This window comes from Neopelma chrysocephalum, unplaced genomic scaffold (assembly GCF_003984885.1).
Source record: "Neopelma chrysocephalum unplaced genomic scaffold, ASM398488v2 Primary Assembly neopelma1_24, whole genome shotgun sequence".
Classification (NCBI taxonomy): Eukaryota; Metazoa; Chordata; class Aves; order Passeriformes; family Pipridae; genus Neopelma; species Neopelma chrysocephalum.
Genome location: NW_020897693.1, coordinates 4,535,864 through 4,552,887, shown reverse-complemented (window position 1 = coordinate 4,552,887; position 17,024 = coordinate 4,535,864). Strand labels below are relative to the sequence as shown.

The 17,024-nt window shown below is 42.6% G+C and overlaps 1 protein-coding gene across 3 annotated transcripts in view; it reads right to left on the bottom strand.

Annotated features, from left to right (window-relative positions):
* The window catches only part of RIC3 (RIC3 acetylcholine receptor chaperone), a 52,118-nt gene that overhangs the window by 13,080 nt on the left and 22,014 nt on the right, over positions 1-17,024 (bottom strand). For 2 of the 3 annotated variants that reach the window (XM_027700775.1, XM_027700785.1), the window contains exon 1: positions 5,974-6,137. In XM_027700775.1, the coding sequence (XP_027556576.1) occupies positions 5,974-6,121 (148 nt within the window). In that variant the 5' untranslated portion in view covers positions 6,122-6,137. Of the gene's footprint in view, positions 1-5,973; positions 6,138-15,326; positions 15,392-17,024 lie in introns of those variants that run through there. The other variant, XM_027700791.1, reaches the window with a different exon arrangement.

Here is a 17,024-nt window from a genome sequence, read left to right as displayed (position 1 = left end):
ATGGTAGTAAACACTTGTTAGGAAGTGGTATCAATAATTTGTGAAGTCCTACTATTAAAAACACATTTTTTTTGTAGATGAGAGCACACATTCTATGAGTTCTTCTTTAGTGAAACTGCCAGGGTACACCATCACTGACCAAACCCGCTCTCAGATTACCTTAACTTTGAGGAAGCTGTTATCTTGCACTTAAATTTTGGGGAATTATTCACAGTCTGTTATGGAAAGCACAGCATCTTATTTACAAATCCCACTGCTCCAGCCGTGATGCCCTGTAGCAGTAGGTCACTGGAAACAAGTGTGGTGTCGTGCAGAGAGCAGTATCACTGAGGTGGGGATGAAGCAGCAGGGTAGATAAACCTTTTTAAAACATCTTATGCAAATGTTCTTTATTTAAAAAAAAGAGAGAGATATTAAGAAAGTAGAAAATAATTGTCAAGAGGTGAAGCTGTATTTAAAGGGAATAATTTTCTAAATTATCCATAAGGCCTCACTTGTGATTTAAAAGACTCAATTCAATTAAAGATAATCAGGCCAAAGGGAGACACAATATACATTTCATTATCAAAAATCATTTTATAGGGGAATTTCATGTCTCCTACTTCTAAATCTTCCTTGTTGATTTTTAAACTTTTATAATTATTTCCTTATTTAAAAAAAAATACTATTTGCCATAGCTTTTTAGTGTGAAGAACCCATGCAAATTACAGATGAAACTGATGGCACAGGCAACTTAAAAGCATCACATGCACAAAACTGTTAAATACACAGTATACACAGCATATAAATGTAAATCATAACAATTTGGATGCCACTGTCAAATGAACAAGATACCTTGTGCTATTAAAAATCCCAACACCCCAGCACACACAGCAGTAGGTGATGTGACTGGATTCCACATTTTCAGGGATGAAACAAACCACTTTCAAATGGAGACAAGAACATGCTCTCCATCAATAAAATCAAGTGACACTTTTATGTGAGCACAGAAAGGCACATGTTGGGTCCTTGCTTGATGCACCATCCAGCTGCCAGTGCTGATGGTGTGCACTTCAACAGGACCAATTTTCCATGCGGTGGGAAGAGCACTAACGCCATGTAGCTTTGAAGGGTGCCCAGCACTGCTCTGCTTTTGAAATGTTTCTCAGCTTCCCTGAGACAGCCCAAGGGCTGCCTTCATGCAGACCTGATTGCTTCATGTCATAACTCCACCGAATACACCCTGCCTGGCTTTGCAATCTTCTGCCTAAGATTTATCCAACACATTTAATAATTTTGTCACTTTAATGCTTCAAATCAACTTTGCAAACAAGCTACAGGGCAAGCAGAACATGTTTTATCTAATCCCATCCCTTCAATAGCTTTAAGTCAAAAAATGAAATCATGCCCCAGCAAATACTTGTGTTGCTTAAAAGATTGTAGGTTTTTGAATGTAGATGAAGTTCTTAACGGCATTTTCACATTAGAATGACTATAGGGTTTTTAATCTTTTAACAAAATATTAACACTCAACTGAAAAAAAAGCAAATCTTAAAAACTACAACACAACTAATACAACAGCCAACCAGATGATGATATTCAGACCATCCAAGCATCTTTTTTCCAAGAAAGCTGTTACATGTTCTACCTAATGTGGCTTAGGAATTGCTACTGAGCCCAACCTTGACTATTTATAAAGTTATTTAGACTTAAGTTACTGTATGATTCAGCAACTCTTTAGTCCGGGTAATACATCTTTCTGCAACGTATGAGCAGTTGTAAAATGATGGGACACATACGTACATATATAATAAAAAAATAAAGTTTGACGTACAGTACATTGCTACATAAGGTTTGTACTTCCTTCATCAGGAGATTCACGACACATGGCTTCACTTATAAAATGTGCATGTTCTTCAGACCCCAGAAGACCCCCAGTAGGAGGAGGGTTAAAGGTGGGAAATGTCAGTCTGGGAAGCTGTGACTTGTCCACAATGACAGCAAAGGATGCTGTTCTTATTGCTCCTCCAATCTCAACAGAGCAGCTCCCAGGGGCACCCACAGTTCTGCTCATGCTCTGCCTTTTTGTTTTTCTTTCCATCTCAAAACCACGTTCACACTACTTTGGTTTGGAAATGCTAAGATTAAGTGCGTTCTTTCCAAGTAAGACATTTACTGTTTCTTACTCTGCATGCAAAAAAAACCTAACAAAAAAACACAGCCCCAAGAACAAACCAGCTTTAACTGAAAAAACGTGACAGTTGGATCCAGAACTACCCTCCTGCCTCAGCAATGTAAATCCCAATCCTATATCCTGTCTTCAAACTGTACACTGACTCCCATGTTTGAAGAGGCTTAGGTGCCATTTACATTTTCTGGGTAAAATGCTGATCATAGTGAGTGACAAGGAAAACCACCACTTTTTCAGACTGCCACAGAAAGGAAATATACTTTTGTGAGATTCAGAACTCAAAAATTTTGTACATTGTCCTCCCCTGTTCTGTTGGACTTGAAAGTCCAACAGAAAGATGTGTGCTCTAAGCAAAGCTTTTGCTAACTAGGACATGCAGGACCTCCCTTTCTGGTTGAAGTCTTCACCTCAGGACACTGGAATCAATCTTAAGCCCCTCTCAGCAGTGTATTTTCATAAACTATTTATTTTCTGCCCCTCTCTATCCAGTGAGATGAATTGGCCAAAGGGTTCTAAAGCTGCTTGTGGCACATACAGAAACACATATGGACTTGGCAATAATGTAACTTTATGTTGTCTAGACAGAAAATGCCCTTCCAGGTTTTCTTGCATAACCTCCATGTTTGGTATAATAGCTTAGAATAATCTACACAGAAATTGCTTTCTTAACATTTAATCTAAATTCTCTTTCAAGCCATTACATAATTTCTACTGCTATTCTTTAACACCCTCTAAGTTCTCAAACATGTCTGCCCACAGAAAGCCCAAGTAATTAATCCTTTTTATAACACTGCCAGCTCATTTGGTTCACTGTGGAGGGAACTCTCTATTTCAGTATTATACACTATCACAAAACGTATGTTTTAGATTTTTTACATGTGCACTCATTTATATTTTTGTCTTCTAAGTGTTTTTATAAACACTTCTCATTCTGGCAGTCTAACATCAAGGTGAACTAGATGAACAGTATCCATTAATTTAGTTCTTGCTCTTTTACTGATATTTACAAAATAGCTGTAGCTCTGCCGAACAACACAACTCTAGAAACCTACCCAACAAGATTAGAAAGCATGACAATTTTGAAATCCTTACTTTACACCTCCGCACGGGTGTTTTTAATGGACACAGTCAAATGCTTGATTTTTTTTTTTATTAAATACTGCAGGTGCAGGTTAAAACCACAAAAACTAACCCAAATGGAAAAATCTTCATTTTCTTTGGGACACCTGATCAGGCAACTGATGTGTGCATTGCATAAATCCCAGCTGAGTAGAGGCATTACCTGAACTGTCATGTATTTTTCTTGTAAAGCTGATGCCACTTGATTGTTCGTAAGAATGCAGACAGACTGTTACTGTCATGGAGCTGTACGGTTTTCCTGAAACTACCAGCTTAGAGAGTAGCTTCATAAAATGCATGGCACATATTTATGAACACTGGACTTAAAATGTACTTTTTAGACTGCTAGTAGCCCTTTTTTTTCCCCTCTTTCTTACAAAAGACAAAAAAATTCCAATGCCTGCCTATGAAGTAGACTAGAAACGTGTTAAGTGCACAGTACGGTCTTTAAATAAGCTTTTTCATATACATGAAACTATTACTGTGAAAAAGAACAACAGTCCCATCTGGAATATAATATTAACCTCTATAGTTCTATGCTCACCATTTTCCTAAAAGAGACCTCTGAAAATAGCTTTATTAGAGAAAGTGCCATTCCCATGCTTAAAGCCTGTTTCAATAAAAAGCCTTCTGGTAACAGTGAGTTCTAACAAATGGTAGTAAACTTTAACCATGTTTTATTCAGAGACATTTTGCCCCCAAGACTACAATAAGCACTTTATTAACTTCAAGAATGACATGATTACTTCAAGTCCCTGAAACTCCCGTCAGGTAACTGCGGTTATCAGTGCACCGAAGAGGACGACTAATGACAGAGATATGAATTGAACTGTTCAATCAAGATTTATTCTTCCAATAAAAAAATAACTTCAGGTGAAATAAAGTTTGGTCTGCGGAGCGGGTGTAATGAAATTCCTGCTATCAAATTGAAAATATGGGCTATAAACTCTCATCTGAAACCGATCAGCTGAGGTATTACATCTTCAGCCAAAGACAGGTGCTGGGGTGCAACAGGAGAGCAAGCTGAGTGCCTGCACTGCACCAGACACACACTGACTCCTTCTGTACTCTGATCTCCGCAGGATGATGGGAACAGTATTTATACTACATAGTGATGATGGACAGAGTATTTATGCTACCTATTTCAAGCATTTAAAATTGGTGGTGATAAGTCAGCTTATTACAGCACTGCTCAGGTATGAGCATCATTCATCAGGCAGATGTCACTGGAAATAATTTGGGGGCAAGTTTTTCATTGAGTTTTTTTAGAGCTTATTTTTCTGTCAGCCAAAGAAAGAAGCACCACAACATTAACTGGCAACTGCCTAGCACAGCACTGCTGTGGGAAAATGGTGTGTCAAACTCCATCATCTGGCAACACTGCAGGATCAGTCTGGAGCCGCACGGGGAGAGAAGTTAACGGGGAGACAGGTAGGACCTCCCAGAGCATCTCCTCCCATCCCCGCTTCAGGCAGGTGACTCCACAATCCTCACCAAGCCCCTGTATTGCCTGCTGGGCCTTTGTAGGGCCCAGCACGGTGCCCTCACAGCACTGCTCTTGATGTGCTGTCAAAAACCCGGCTACCATTCCAGGTTTTCAGTGTTAGGAGATTCTGCAATGAAATTATAAACCTGCAAATCTACAATGTTGACAAACCGATTTTCAAGTTCTTATAGGCCAAGGACACACTCGGTAACCATGGAATGGTGGCTGTACTATGGAAATCGCACGTTTCAGTTCAACGTAACATTGTTTTAGCAGTAACTTCAGCCTAAAGGTCCTTATAAAACCCTGGTAAAGGAATGTAATGTCACTGAAGTGTGCAGACAGGGAATAACCAAGCTGTCGGAAGGATGCACAAGATACAGTCACTGAACATGAGTCCCTGTGGGACAGCATCCAGTAGAACCTGTAAGTTCTCTGCACTTCTGTGGGTCTCACCTCTGGCTTGCGGGTAGCCCTGGGCAGAACTCCTGCTCTGCCAGGACCTGGGGCTACGATACCACCTACTCTGATAAAGTGCCTTGGGGAAAAACACCCACAGTAGAAGGCAATGGGCATAAAAAGAATGGGAGATGCTTGTATGAACCCATCCCTCCACAACTGAGGAGGCTACACGCAGAGTGGTAGGGCAGGCACGAAGGACACAGGACACAGCTCAAGGGACAGGACGTGAGCCCAAATGAGTCATCAAGTGGCACAGCACGATGAGGATCTGGTGCATGAAAATAAAATGTAAACCGCTGGGAGTAGGAAACTAAACAATGAAGGTAATTAAAATGAAATTTTATTTCATATGCAACAACAAAAGCATTCTGTACAGAAAACAACTAAATGAAGCTTTCAAATAAAAAGTGATGTAACGCAATGAAAAAAAACCATAAAAAACAAAATGGTACGAGTATGTCACTTTTCAGCAGCTTTAACAGCCCACACATAAATGAAATGAAATTTGGAAGATTAAAAAAAAAAAATGAGGTAAATCACAGCGATAATAACGAATGAGTCCTCTGCCACTTCACACGTCCCTAAGGGAGGAGCATGGGGGAAGGGGGAACTACGCCACGCTCCCATCCCGGTTGGCGGAGCTCCCTCACGGTGCCCCCGCCCTGGGATCACGCCGGGCAGCGGGATCGGGGCGGGGAGGGACGGGGGGGAGCGACGGCGAGGAGCGGCCTCTTACCGTCGGGCGGCGCGGGCGCTGCGTGCGGCGCGGCCCCGGGCTCCTGCCGGCCGCCGCCCCGGGGCAGGAAGGTCCGCGGCAGGAGGAGGGAGAGGCAGAGCACCAGGCAGGACACGGCGGCCACCCGGCAGCACGTCCAACCCGCCATGGCCGCGCCGCCCGCCCAAGGGCTCTGCGCAGGCGCGCGCAGGCGCGCGGCGGGGGCCTGAGGGGGGCCCAGGGCGGCGGGAGGGGAAGGGGTTGGGATAACGAGGTGGGGCTGTTGGGATGTGAGGGTGTTGGTATAACGAGGTGAGGGTGTTGGGATGTGAAGGTGTTGGGATAATGAGGTGAGGGTGTTGGAATCCCAGGATGAAGGGCCAAAGGTGTTGGGGTCCTGGGATGAAGGGATGAAGGTGTTGAGATCCTGGGCCAAAGGTGTTGGGATGCTGGGATGAAGGTGTTGGGGTTCCAGGAGGAAGGTCTTGGGGTCCCGGCGTGAAGGTGTCGGGATCTTGGGATGAAGGTGTTGGGATCTTGGGATGAAGGTGTTGGGATCCCTGGGTCTGGTCTGGGTTGGGTCCTTGTGGAAATGCCCCGAACCTCAGAAGAGCAGAACAGGGTGGAGAGGGCACAGGACAAGGGAGAATGGCTTCAGACTGGAAGAGAGTAGGTTTAGATTAGATATTGAGGAAAAAATTCTTCGCTGTGGGGGTGGTGAGACGCTGGAGCAGGTTGCCCAGTGAACCTGTGGATACCCCAACCCTGGAAGTGTTCAAGGCTAGGTTGGATGGGGTTCTGAGCAACCTGGTCTAAGGAAAGGTGTCCCTGCCCATGGCAGGGGGGTTGGAACTAGACAGTCTTTAAGGTCCCTTCCAACTCAATTCCACGATTCTATGAATTTTCCTAACCCCCTATAAGTGTTTCCCAGGCTCTCACCCACTCCTTGCCTGTAGCCCTGCAAACTTACTGGGGGAAAAGAAAAAAAATAATCTACACTGCAGCCTTTCTTTCACTGCTGTGCAGGATCCCAGCTGGTCTCTGCTGCTGGCAGTGATGGCAGGATGGGGCAGGTGGGCACAGAGTGCCCAAAGCTCTGCGTGTCCTGCTGTGCCAGGAGCCGATGGCAGCAGCACCAGCAGTTTGGTCCCTGCAGCTCCCCTTGGCCTGGGAAGGGGCCAGGACCTTTCCTGTGGCAGGACTGCTGGTGGAGGGGCAGCTGGGCTTGCACAGGCAGGAAGGCTTCTTGGCTAAAGGCACTGGTTTGAGGCCGTGGCTCACCTGGATTTTCCGTGTGGATTTGTTTCCCTCCTTTGAGCACACAGGAAAAGTGTAGAAAAATACAGGCCATACTTAATTCAATTTACTGCAACTAAGACATTTAAAAATTATGAATGTGCATATATTTTCAAAAGAGAGCTTGAAATATGCATATTTCAGTGCGTTCGTTTGGGTTGCTGCTGTGCAAAGTCATCCTGAAATGTCCTTCCGAGTACACTAACGCTAAAAGATCGAAGAGGGAAGTTCAGTGTTTGCACTCGTGCATTTTCACCGACTTAAGCAAAATACTGCCAGTCATGTCAAATTAAATTATATGGTTTTGTATTTCCATTATATTTATATTACACTGTATTACTGTAGTTGAATTAGACTATTTTCCATGGGGTCTGGGCTGTGACTACTGAATTTAACTCACTTTACGCAAGAGCTACCCTTAATTAGACTTGAGCTGAGAGCAGAATTGCTTTGACTAACGCTGCAGACCGCTACGGCAGCAGAATACCACAGGCTCTTAAATTGCTTCAAAAAAGATATCCACTGACTGAACAGCTGGAACCGGGTGGACAATTCCAGAAGTCATTCTTACTGAGCACCTCAGCCCTGGGGAGGTGGCAGCCCCCAGCCAGGCCCCACCAACCCTTATGAACTTGCTGGGCTGTCCCCTTCCACAGCTCCTTCACCCATCACTCAGTTACCAGGTCTCAGGCTCCTCACAGTAGGGTTTCTAGGAGTCCCCACTCTGTCCCTGGAATTAAGAATTGTGGGAGCTGTTGTTTTAGTGTCTGTTGCTTTCATAAACTTGTTAGCAGCTGCCTCCAGAGGCCAAGTTAACAGGCAGGGGCATCAAAAGGAATGTCACCTTGATCAGAAATGTGTCATCAGTTCACTAACAACAAATAATTCCCTCTGTCTGTCATGGACAACATGTTGTTCTCTGGCAATGGATGTGCTACCACAAGCAGCAACTTTTGTCTCTTCATTGAGGAGAAAAAGCTTTTTAGCATCATACAGTGGTGAGACACTGCAGTTGCTTAGGACCATCATCTTCAGCATCTGATGATGCTGAAGTTGCCCAAAGCATCAGTCCTTAAGCCAAAAGGAAAACAACCTTCTATGACCACAAGGAGAACACCACCAACCTGGCACAGCACTCCTGGCATCACTTCTCTTTCCCTTGTAACTCTTGGGATGTGCAGGAAGGACACAGCAGCTGGGAGAGCAGCTGGTGCTCTCCCTCTTGAGCCTTTCTAGGCATAAGCTGCCACTGTCAGAGGGTTGTTTCACCATTCCAAGTGTCGTCAAGCCAGTTGATCCAAAACACTGGTACTTGGAGGCTTCCTTGGTGATTAGGTTTGGATAAAACAGATTGCCTTTCCGCTCTTATCTTGTTCCTAGGAAGGTCACTGGAAGAAAAAATTAAATGCTTACGGCAGTTTTCTCAATGCTTTTTCCTCACATCATTCAAAGCCAAGAGGAATGGGAGACCGATGCTCTACCTTAGCATTTCATATGGAATCATCAGCTTTCTGATCCCAACGTGGTACTTGGTCCATGGCCACTCAAAAAGCCTAGAGCAGCTCAAAGCCAAAGCAAGGAACTTGATCCTGGATTATACGTGGAGACTGCATAGATTCAATCATCAAGAGCTATGTTGAAAAAAAATAAAAAGGAAGACTTGATAAAACCCATTTTTTTTTTCTACAGTCAAATACAGAATTCCTGCAGGGTTCTTGGACTTCGCTATAAGGACGTATTCAGTCCTTCATCTGTGGAAGTCACAGGTGAAATTCTTCTGGTTCAGCTTGCTGTAGAACCCAGTTCTAGTTCTAATCATACAAAACAATTGAGAACAGTATCACAACAGAGAAGATCAAGAAAATGTTTTAGATGATTCTACCTTCTGGGAAGGGAAAATACCATTCATATATTCTGATCTGAATATGTGCTTTTCAGACCATATCCTGAGTACCACGAACACCCTGATTGCTCACATGGGCATCACAAAGGTCAGCCTTGTCAAGTGGGTTTCACTGTATTTAATTTGTTTGAATTGTGTTTGCCATTATGTGGAAAGAGATGTTTTCACAGAACGGTGTTCTTGTAAGTGCTAAATGTCTTCTTTGACTTATGTTTCCAAACTGATATAAGTACAGCCTTTATAATACTCAGAAATAACTCTTACATAGCAAAATCCCCTCCAGCTGGTGTAATAGATATTCAGCAGGTATCAGTAGAAATCTCTAACAAATTATTTATTTTGAACTTCTGAAAGGCAACATTAAAAACTAATTTAATTTTATTCCCATTTATTTAACCCTCGTCTTCCTCCCACTTACCTGTCTTTCTGCTATCCCATGCTTGCCAACTTTCCCAGTTTCTCCTTATTGTGGGACAAAGTTTAATAGGCAATTTATCCAGTATGAATCAGAGGTGTTTGGGGTTTTTTCCTTTGTTTTTATACTTTTTCCCTAAGGATGTTCTTGGGCTAATTTATTTTGCAAGAAAGCTTGAAACCCAGCAAAGGACAGTGTGAGTTGTACACATTAATGCAGCTATCCACACTGGCACTATGAGCATCGAAACAACCATCCCTTTGCAAAAGCATTTGCAACTTATTTTAACTTTTTCCTTTCATAAGGGAAGGGGCATCTTCAGAAGCTAGAACCTTTCTCACATGTATAGGTCAGGATCTGCATGGGCCACAGTCTATGGCCTAAGGAATACTAAACTCTGGATTATGTAGAGCAATATTCAACAGTTCTGAAAACAAGGAAAGGCGCGAATACGCAAGAATGATTGCTGATAACTCAGTGAGGAGAAAATTAATGTGGAAGAACTTGAATGAATCATTTTAAGCCTGACTTTTTTTTTTTGTCTGCTCATTCTTGATTGGCTACATATAAATTGCTATAAAAATGAACAATCTTTGATATAAATGTAAATCAGGAAGAAATTTCTTAACTTAATCAAACTAACCATTGACACAAGAGCCTCCTCATATATCTAGGTCTTGTCAGAAGCAGTGCTACCACAGCTTCTCTCACCTAACTGAGGGAGGTGTTTGTGTGCATGCTGCAAGCATAGTTCTCACTGCAGAGTATCTGAGTGGCAAAGGACCAAATGCTGCTGCAGTAGGTCGATGCAAACATCAGTACGAAGCCTGAGAGCTTTTTCATGAGGAAGAATGTAATTCCTTGGTAATTCCCAAATCTGTTGATTAGCTGCAGAGCAGGCAAAAATCACTGGCTGGGCTGCACCAGCAGGGTTCTCTGGGAAGGTCTCTGTGGTGTGTTGTGCTCTCTGTTCTGCAGTGAGGATTTTGTGCACAGCACAAGGGCTGGCACAGCTTCCACCCTTGCCGAGTACAGAGCCGGTGCTGTACCTAAGAAGCAAAAATGGGTCACATCCTCTGTGCCTTCTGTGGGTAGCCTGGAACATGCATGTGGTTTCTTGTCTTCTGTGCGTGAGCAAACCTGTTTGGCATATCTTCAAGTCTTCTCCTTGCTGAGAGCTGGAGGATTTGCCCCTAAATGAGTGGTGTTGACTAGAGGCTGCCTGCATGTTTTCCAGCTCCGTGGTGAGTTGTTCAGGTAACATCAGGTAGCAGATGGAATTGCTTACACAATGTGATCAGGAACACGTTAAAGGGGATGGCTTAACCTATGGACAAGGTGATGCCTTGCAGGGGAAAGACCCTTTCCCTGCCTCTTTCTTGGTGTCATTGATCAGCAGAAAAAAAGTTCAGATGAATTCTGTGGGCCCTTCTGTCACCAAAAAAAAAATAAATAAGGAAGTAGTATTCTGCTCCAATTAATTAAACAAACTGATATAAATTCCGTGCTTAAATCGTACTTTGCATATCCATAATCTCTGCACTACATTTTATGTATACTTTACCCTTGGGTAAAAATTTGTGAGCATATAAATGCTTTCTCATATAATCTTGCTAAAGCACGCTCTTCCCTATAAATATTCATACCACTGCCAAAACATTTGCAAGCTTTCCCCAAAGGTGAAATATGTGTAATGTACTTTGCCTTCTGGGTATAAATATTATCCAATACATTTTGGTTAATATGAATACACTAATTATTCTTGTAACCCTTTTTAAAAGGGTCATCCTCATGATGTGAATTTTTAAAAAATGTAATTACAGTAATTGGATACTTAATCTAATTAAAATTGGCTTTATCTTTAATGGGAATTTTTCTAAAGAGGCAGAATGACAATTGACTTTCTGATAATCACTGTTTTCTTTCAGCTAGAGGATGCATTTCGTACAGTAGGAACTAGAGAACATGGCCTCTTAACTACATGCCAGCCACCTTTAGGGCCAGTTAAACTACAATTTTATCCATTACCAGGCAAAACTTTCACTTTACTTAGAAATAAAAGTTCCTCATCCTGAATTCATTGTGGCTCAGGTACAGATAATTTAGGGGGTGTTTGTCATGCTGCCTATGATGCAAAGCATCCCTTAGAGAAGATGCTGTGTGGGGAAAGGTGCCAACCTCCCAAAGCCTGGCTCTGTTGGTGGCTGTAGGCACAGCCACATGTAGGATGAGCCCTGCTGTCTTTGAAAGGTGAACATGGATGGACCCCAGCATGTCTGGGGGGCACCATAAATTCTCACTGACATCAACAGAACTCCAGTACAGAGGCAATCTGGATTATCTCCTGGGTTTGTAACTGGGGTCAGCATTTCTGGTGTGGTCTCAAGAGGCACGTTCCGTGCACACTGTGACTGGCAGGACTGTCAGTGTTCAGCGGGGGAAAGTTATTTTGGGTCCACACTGCCAGACCCAAATGTTACTTCTAGGGGGGTATCTTTTACTGTGGAAAGCTAAGGAGAACAAGGCCATGGAAAAGTTGGGAGTTGTGTGAGAAAGGGACTGGAAAAGTGGATTAGTGGCTACCTTCAGGTACCTCTGACATAAACATTTCTGTCTGTTATAAAGCTGCTGTGCCTTTCAGGGCCTTCGCTTTACTGGAAGCCAGGCAAGAGAGAAAAACTTTCAAAGAAAATCAATCAACTGTTTTGTAGGCTCAAGTTGCCAATAGTTTGTTCTCACATGACTAAAAACAAAGAGATATATTCATAGAGGAATAAATCATTGTTTACTAAGAAGGATGATAATCTACAACTACACAGCATTTGCTAAAAAAAAAAGATTAAAAAAATATAGATTACATAAAATGGGCCAAATCATCAGCTAGTGCAGACATTTTGAAGTACCTGTATTCAACTGATCTCAGTGTCAGCTGGGGAATGATCCAGTTGCCAGAAGGGTCTTTTAGGTTTCAGCCCCACAGCCTGGTGTCTGCTGCAGCAAGAGCCCCTTGCAGGATGGCTGTGGCAGAAAATCTGTGCCTGTGTCTCCATGAATGCTCTCTGTGCCTCTCATGTCTGCCCAACTCCTGCACCTGGGGAGTCTGCTGGAGCTGACAGACCAGAAGCACCAGACTTACATTTTCCATAGGAAGCTTTTCTTTGTGCCCAGAGTTTCTGCTGAGCTCAGCCCTCTAGTAGCCCCCTCAGGCAGGCAATTGGCTAATGAACAAAGGGAACAGGTTGTATTACTGTACTAATTTTTGGGTCAGGGTGAATAAATGTGTATCTAGTTCTGTTGAGCATGATGTGAAGTAGCAGTGCCCACAGAGTTCCTGAGGAAAAGGAGGATGGAGGTGATGCTGTGATTGAAACGCTCTGTTACAGCATCAACCTGTACGTAGCACATGTGATAGAAAAGAGGACTCTAAGACAGCCATTTTTGTACTGCAAAAAAATCATTACTTTTGGAGTGAAATCAGCACTGATTAAAACAAGCATTTCTGTTGAAAACAGGCACCAGGAAAAGCTGATCATAAAATGAGTGCGTAAGTTCAAAACAGCATCAGAAGTACCAAGGAAGCCTCGAGCTTCGTCTGAGAACTGCAGGTGGTCTCAAACAGTAGCTTTCAGCTTATTAAAAACATTTGCCATATGAAAAAAAAAAAAAAGTTGCTGAGAATGCTTCTGTTTTGTGTTTTTGCTTTGAGGACACTGTTGGCTTCTCCGTACAGAATAACTGAGAGGATAATGACTTGCTAGAAAAATCTGAGCTCTTCAGAAATAAATTTCTGGAGTGCTGTAGGAATTCCTGTCCGTATTTACGAGGCCAGTTCGAAGTATACTCACAGTATCTCATGACTGAGGAATCTTGGCAGATGCCCATCTGAATACTTAGAAAAACAGAAGCAATTTGGTTTCACAATCTGTCTTGGGTAAAAACTCTGCATTGCTGATGTTGTCTCCAGATAGGCTTATTGTGAAACTAACATCAAACATTGCTCTAAGCCTGAGAGAAAAGTATTGCTGGCTGAAGGGAATAAATGTGTTCAGGGAGGAAAAAGAGTCTGTTGCCTCTCTTCTCTTTGCAGACGTGCAAATGTTCCTCATCTGGCAGTGGTGCAGTTGTAGGAAGAGACTGCCAAGTAATCGACTTGGCATGCACATATCCCACAATACCACAGGAAAAGTTTTCTTGCCTAAGAGGAAACTTCTCTTGTCTAAGAAAAAGGTCTATGACAAGGTATGATATAAAAATCTTGCAGAGCAGATTAAATGTTTCTAATAAATGGAAAATCCTCCACAGATCAGACATTACTTCTGCTTTGACCATAGTCAAGAGAGTGGGTGCCACTTTCCACAATCCTACTATCCACAGGATTATTTCAGAGAGCAATTCAACACTATGCACAGTAAGAAATGAACAGGCTGGGCAACCGAGTGATAGCGACTTCCTCTGCAGCAGCTTTGATATCTTACATGCATCACAGGCAGAAAAAAAATATTTGAATCCAGTTTTTGGATGTCTCTGAGGTCAGCATCCCTGGAGCATACAGAGTGTGATGGGAGAGGGAACTGTTCATTTGGAGCTGTGTGTGGCTGGCTGACTGAGCATCCAACATACCTGTATTCCAGCACTGCGCAGATGGGAATGGGCCCAGCCGAGGCAGGCGTAGGAGTGATGGGCCACCATTACAGCAGAGTGAGAATAATAAAACATGAATAGTTCACAAAGAGCTCTTACCTAGCAGAGAGAGAGCAATTGTAAATGGAATTTGGGTAAAAAACTCACTTGGTTTTGACTGAAAATATCCTGAAAACAAGGCCTGGTAAATTCAAAAGTAATTAGAATTGTATTCTAATTTGGGGGGTGTGATGTAAAGTGCATGGTCTCATAGGTGATGTGAAAAAAGCAAGTGAGGAAGGATTTAATCTTTTGTAGTTGAATGGAAATCCATAATTTGAGGAAGCCTTAAGAAACTGTTTCTCTGGAACAAGAGCCGTCTTCCCACAGCCCTGTGGCTGTGCAAACAGAAAAGGCAGGGGTGAAGTAGCTGGAGAGGGATTTCAGTCCTGCTTGTGAGATGGCACAGCTGAGCAGCAAAGTGCTTCACCTGCCAGTCTCCCGAGGAAGGGCAGCCCCACATGAGATGTGGCTGCCCATCTCCTTCTCATTTCTGCAAGAGAGAGCTGAGGCAGAGTCCCTTTCTACTGTGGACAGAGCCACATCTTCATCCTCCATCTGGCCTTGCACCCAGTCTGTGAAGCTGAGCCTGGGAAGAGCGTGAGTGGCTCTTACTACAGTTCCCCTTCAAGCTGAAGGTCACACATGGCAGTCCAAAGTCCAAACTGGGTGGAAAACCTGGTACTGGGGCAGAGGACAACTGGGGATATGGACAAATGTGAAATCTGAGTAAAAAAATTAACATAGCACCTAGAGACATGAGAGGCGTATCTGGAGTTGGTGGAAATCCTTCAACCACAGCCAGAACCCCTTTTTAGTAAGCTGTAGGATGGTCAGTGCTAATTATCACAGGGTAGCTCAGGAAAGCCCTAGAAAGCGGACAAAAATATACAATGCCATCTCCTTTCAGAGGAAAACTGCAAACTCTTTACTGCTAAAATCCTATAATCAGAAAGCATCTGTTTCTGGGAAACAGACTGTGATAGTGCACAATTTCTTGGTGGGCAATTCATTATGTGTTTAGGGAACTTATGCTTTGCAAAGAAACACCAAACTGCTGGAGCATCTAGTCATTCTTACCATCTCCTTTTGATAAAAGTAGCCCACAACACTCCAAACACCACATCCATTCCTGCTCCTCAGCAAATAACAAAGAACACAAAAATTTTCTACGCTGAAACCAGGCATCTTAGCAACTCCTAAAGCTTTAAATTTAAGAGCTTGTTGGCTTTTGTACTTAACCTCTCCCTTGCTCTTGAAAAGTTTCTTTCAAGGTGAAAAATTTGGAAGCACAGCTTCGGTTTTTCCAGGAGATGGCAGTGCCACTACAGAAAATAGCTGAGCAGTTGCGCTCCTAAGGTGACTATTCCGTAATTTGCCAGTTTAAAACTCATATATAACAAGTTTTGATTTTTTTTTTAAATATATGATCAGATAATTATACTTCAATGACTGTCAAAAGCAATAATGATAGCACTCATTACAACTTTAAAGTGTGTCTGAATTCCCAAGGGCTCACAACAAGCATTAAATCATCTGAATGGAAACAGGAGACATAATTAGGCAGTAACTCATTTCTATCACATATAGTGTATGCTATAATTAATTTTCACCTCATGTGTTCACACTGGATGTTGAACTGCCCTCCTAACACCCATCTCCTCTGCCCCTGCCTGGGGCAAGGGCAGGTGTTGAAAGAGTTGCGGTATCAGGCGAGTAGAACGGTAAACCCTGGACTCAATCCGAGGAAATGGCATAGCACATCTGGCAGCAGCCCGCAGATCTGAAGTATAAAGCAGGTGAATAAATGTATTGAAAATTAATAAGGAACAGAGCACTGCACCAGATGCAGTGGTATGCTAACTACATTGCTAAATAGATTGCAGTATGCTAACTAGACTGTCTAAAATACGTTCTTGCTTTCATGAACTGTGTGAGCCGATGCCTTTAATTTTCAGGTTGAGCTTGATTTCTGATTATTTTTGTCACATCATATTTCAAGGATTTTGTGTTATGATTACATGTGATTTACTAAAAATAACAGATCAATGAAAAGATGCAGAACTTGCTGTGCTTCTCTTTCCATTCACTTATTATATTTTCATAAGTCTTTCATTACAAAAAAAAAGGCCTCTATTCACACTAGAAAGGCTACCTACCAGTTCAGTGAGAAGAAGGCAAGCAAAGAGTTATTCTACACCCTGCTAACATATTCATATAAAACTCATCCAATTTTGTTAAGACCTTTTGTGGAGAATCAAAAGTTAGCTAAGATTGTATTGTAATTCCTCTTCCTGACCTGAAAGTCACACAGCTGGATTCAAGTAGGCCAGAAATATGTGCTTTATAGAAACACCTTGTGGTTGGAGTTTTTTTTGAAGCTCTGAAAGTTTATACTGCTGACCCTGCCCTCTGTACCAACAACTGAGTCTCTACTAGGACCTCATGGCAGAAGACAATTTGTCGCAACTGTCAAATAGCTGGCAGAAGGAAAGAACCACCTTGTTTCATCCATGTCAGCCTCTACGTTTTCCTTGTAACAGGGCAAGAGTTATGCACTGCTCATTAGACCCCAGAGATTCTAGTTTTGTGGGACACAATCAAAATTTAAATACCCTGGAGGAAAATAATTTGCTGCTTGATCCAACAGCACCTTTTGAAGTCAGTGTAAAAATGTTCATTAGCATCAATGAGATTCAGATTAGATCCTTGTTTCATAGTCAGCAGTAATATAACATAATTGGCTGTTCAACATCATCTTTTGCAAATCATAGGAAT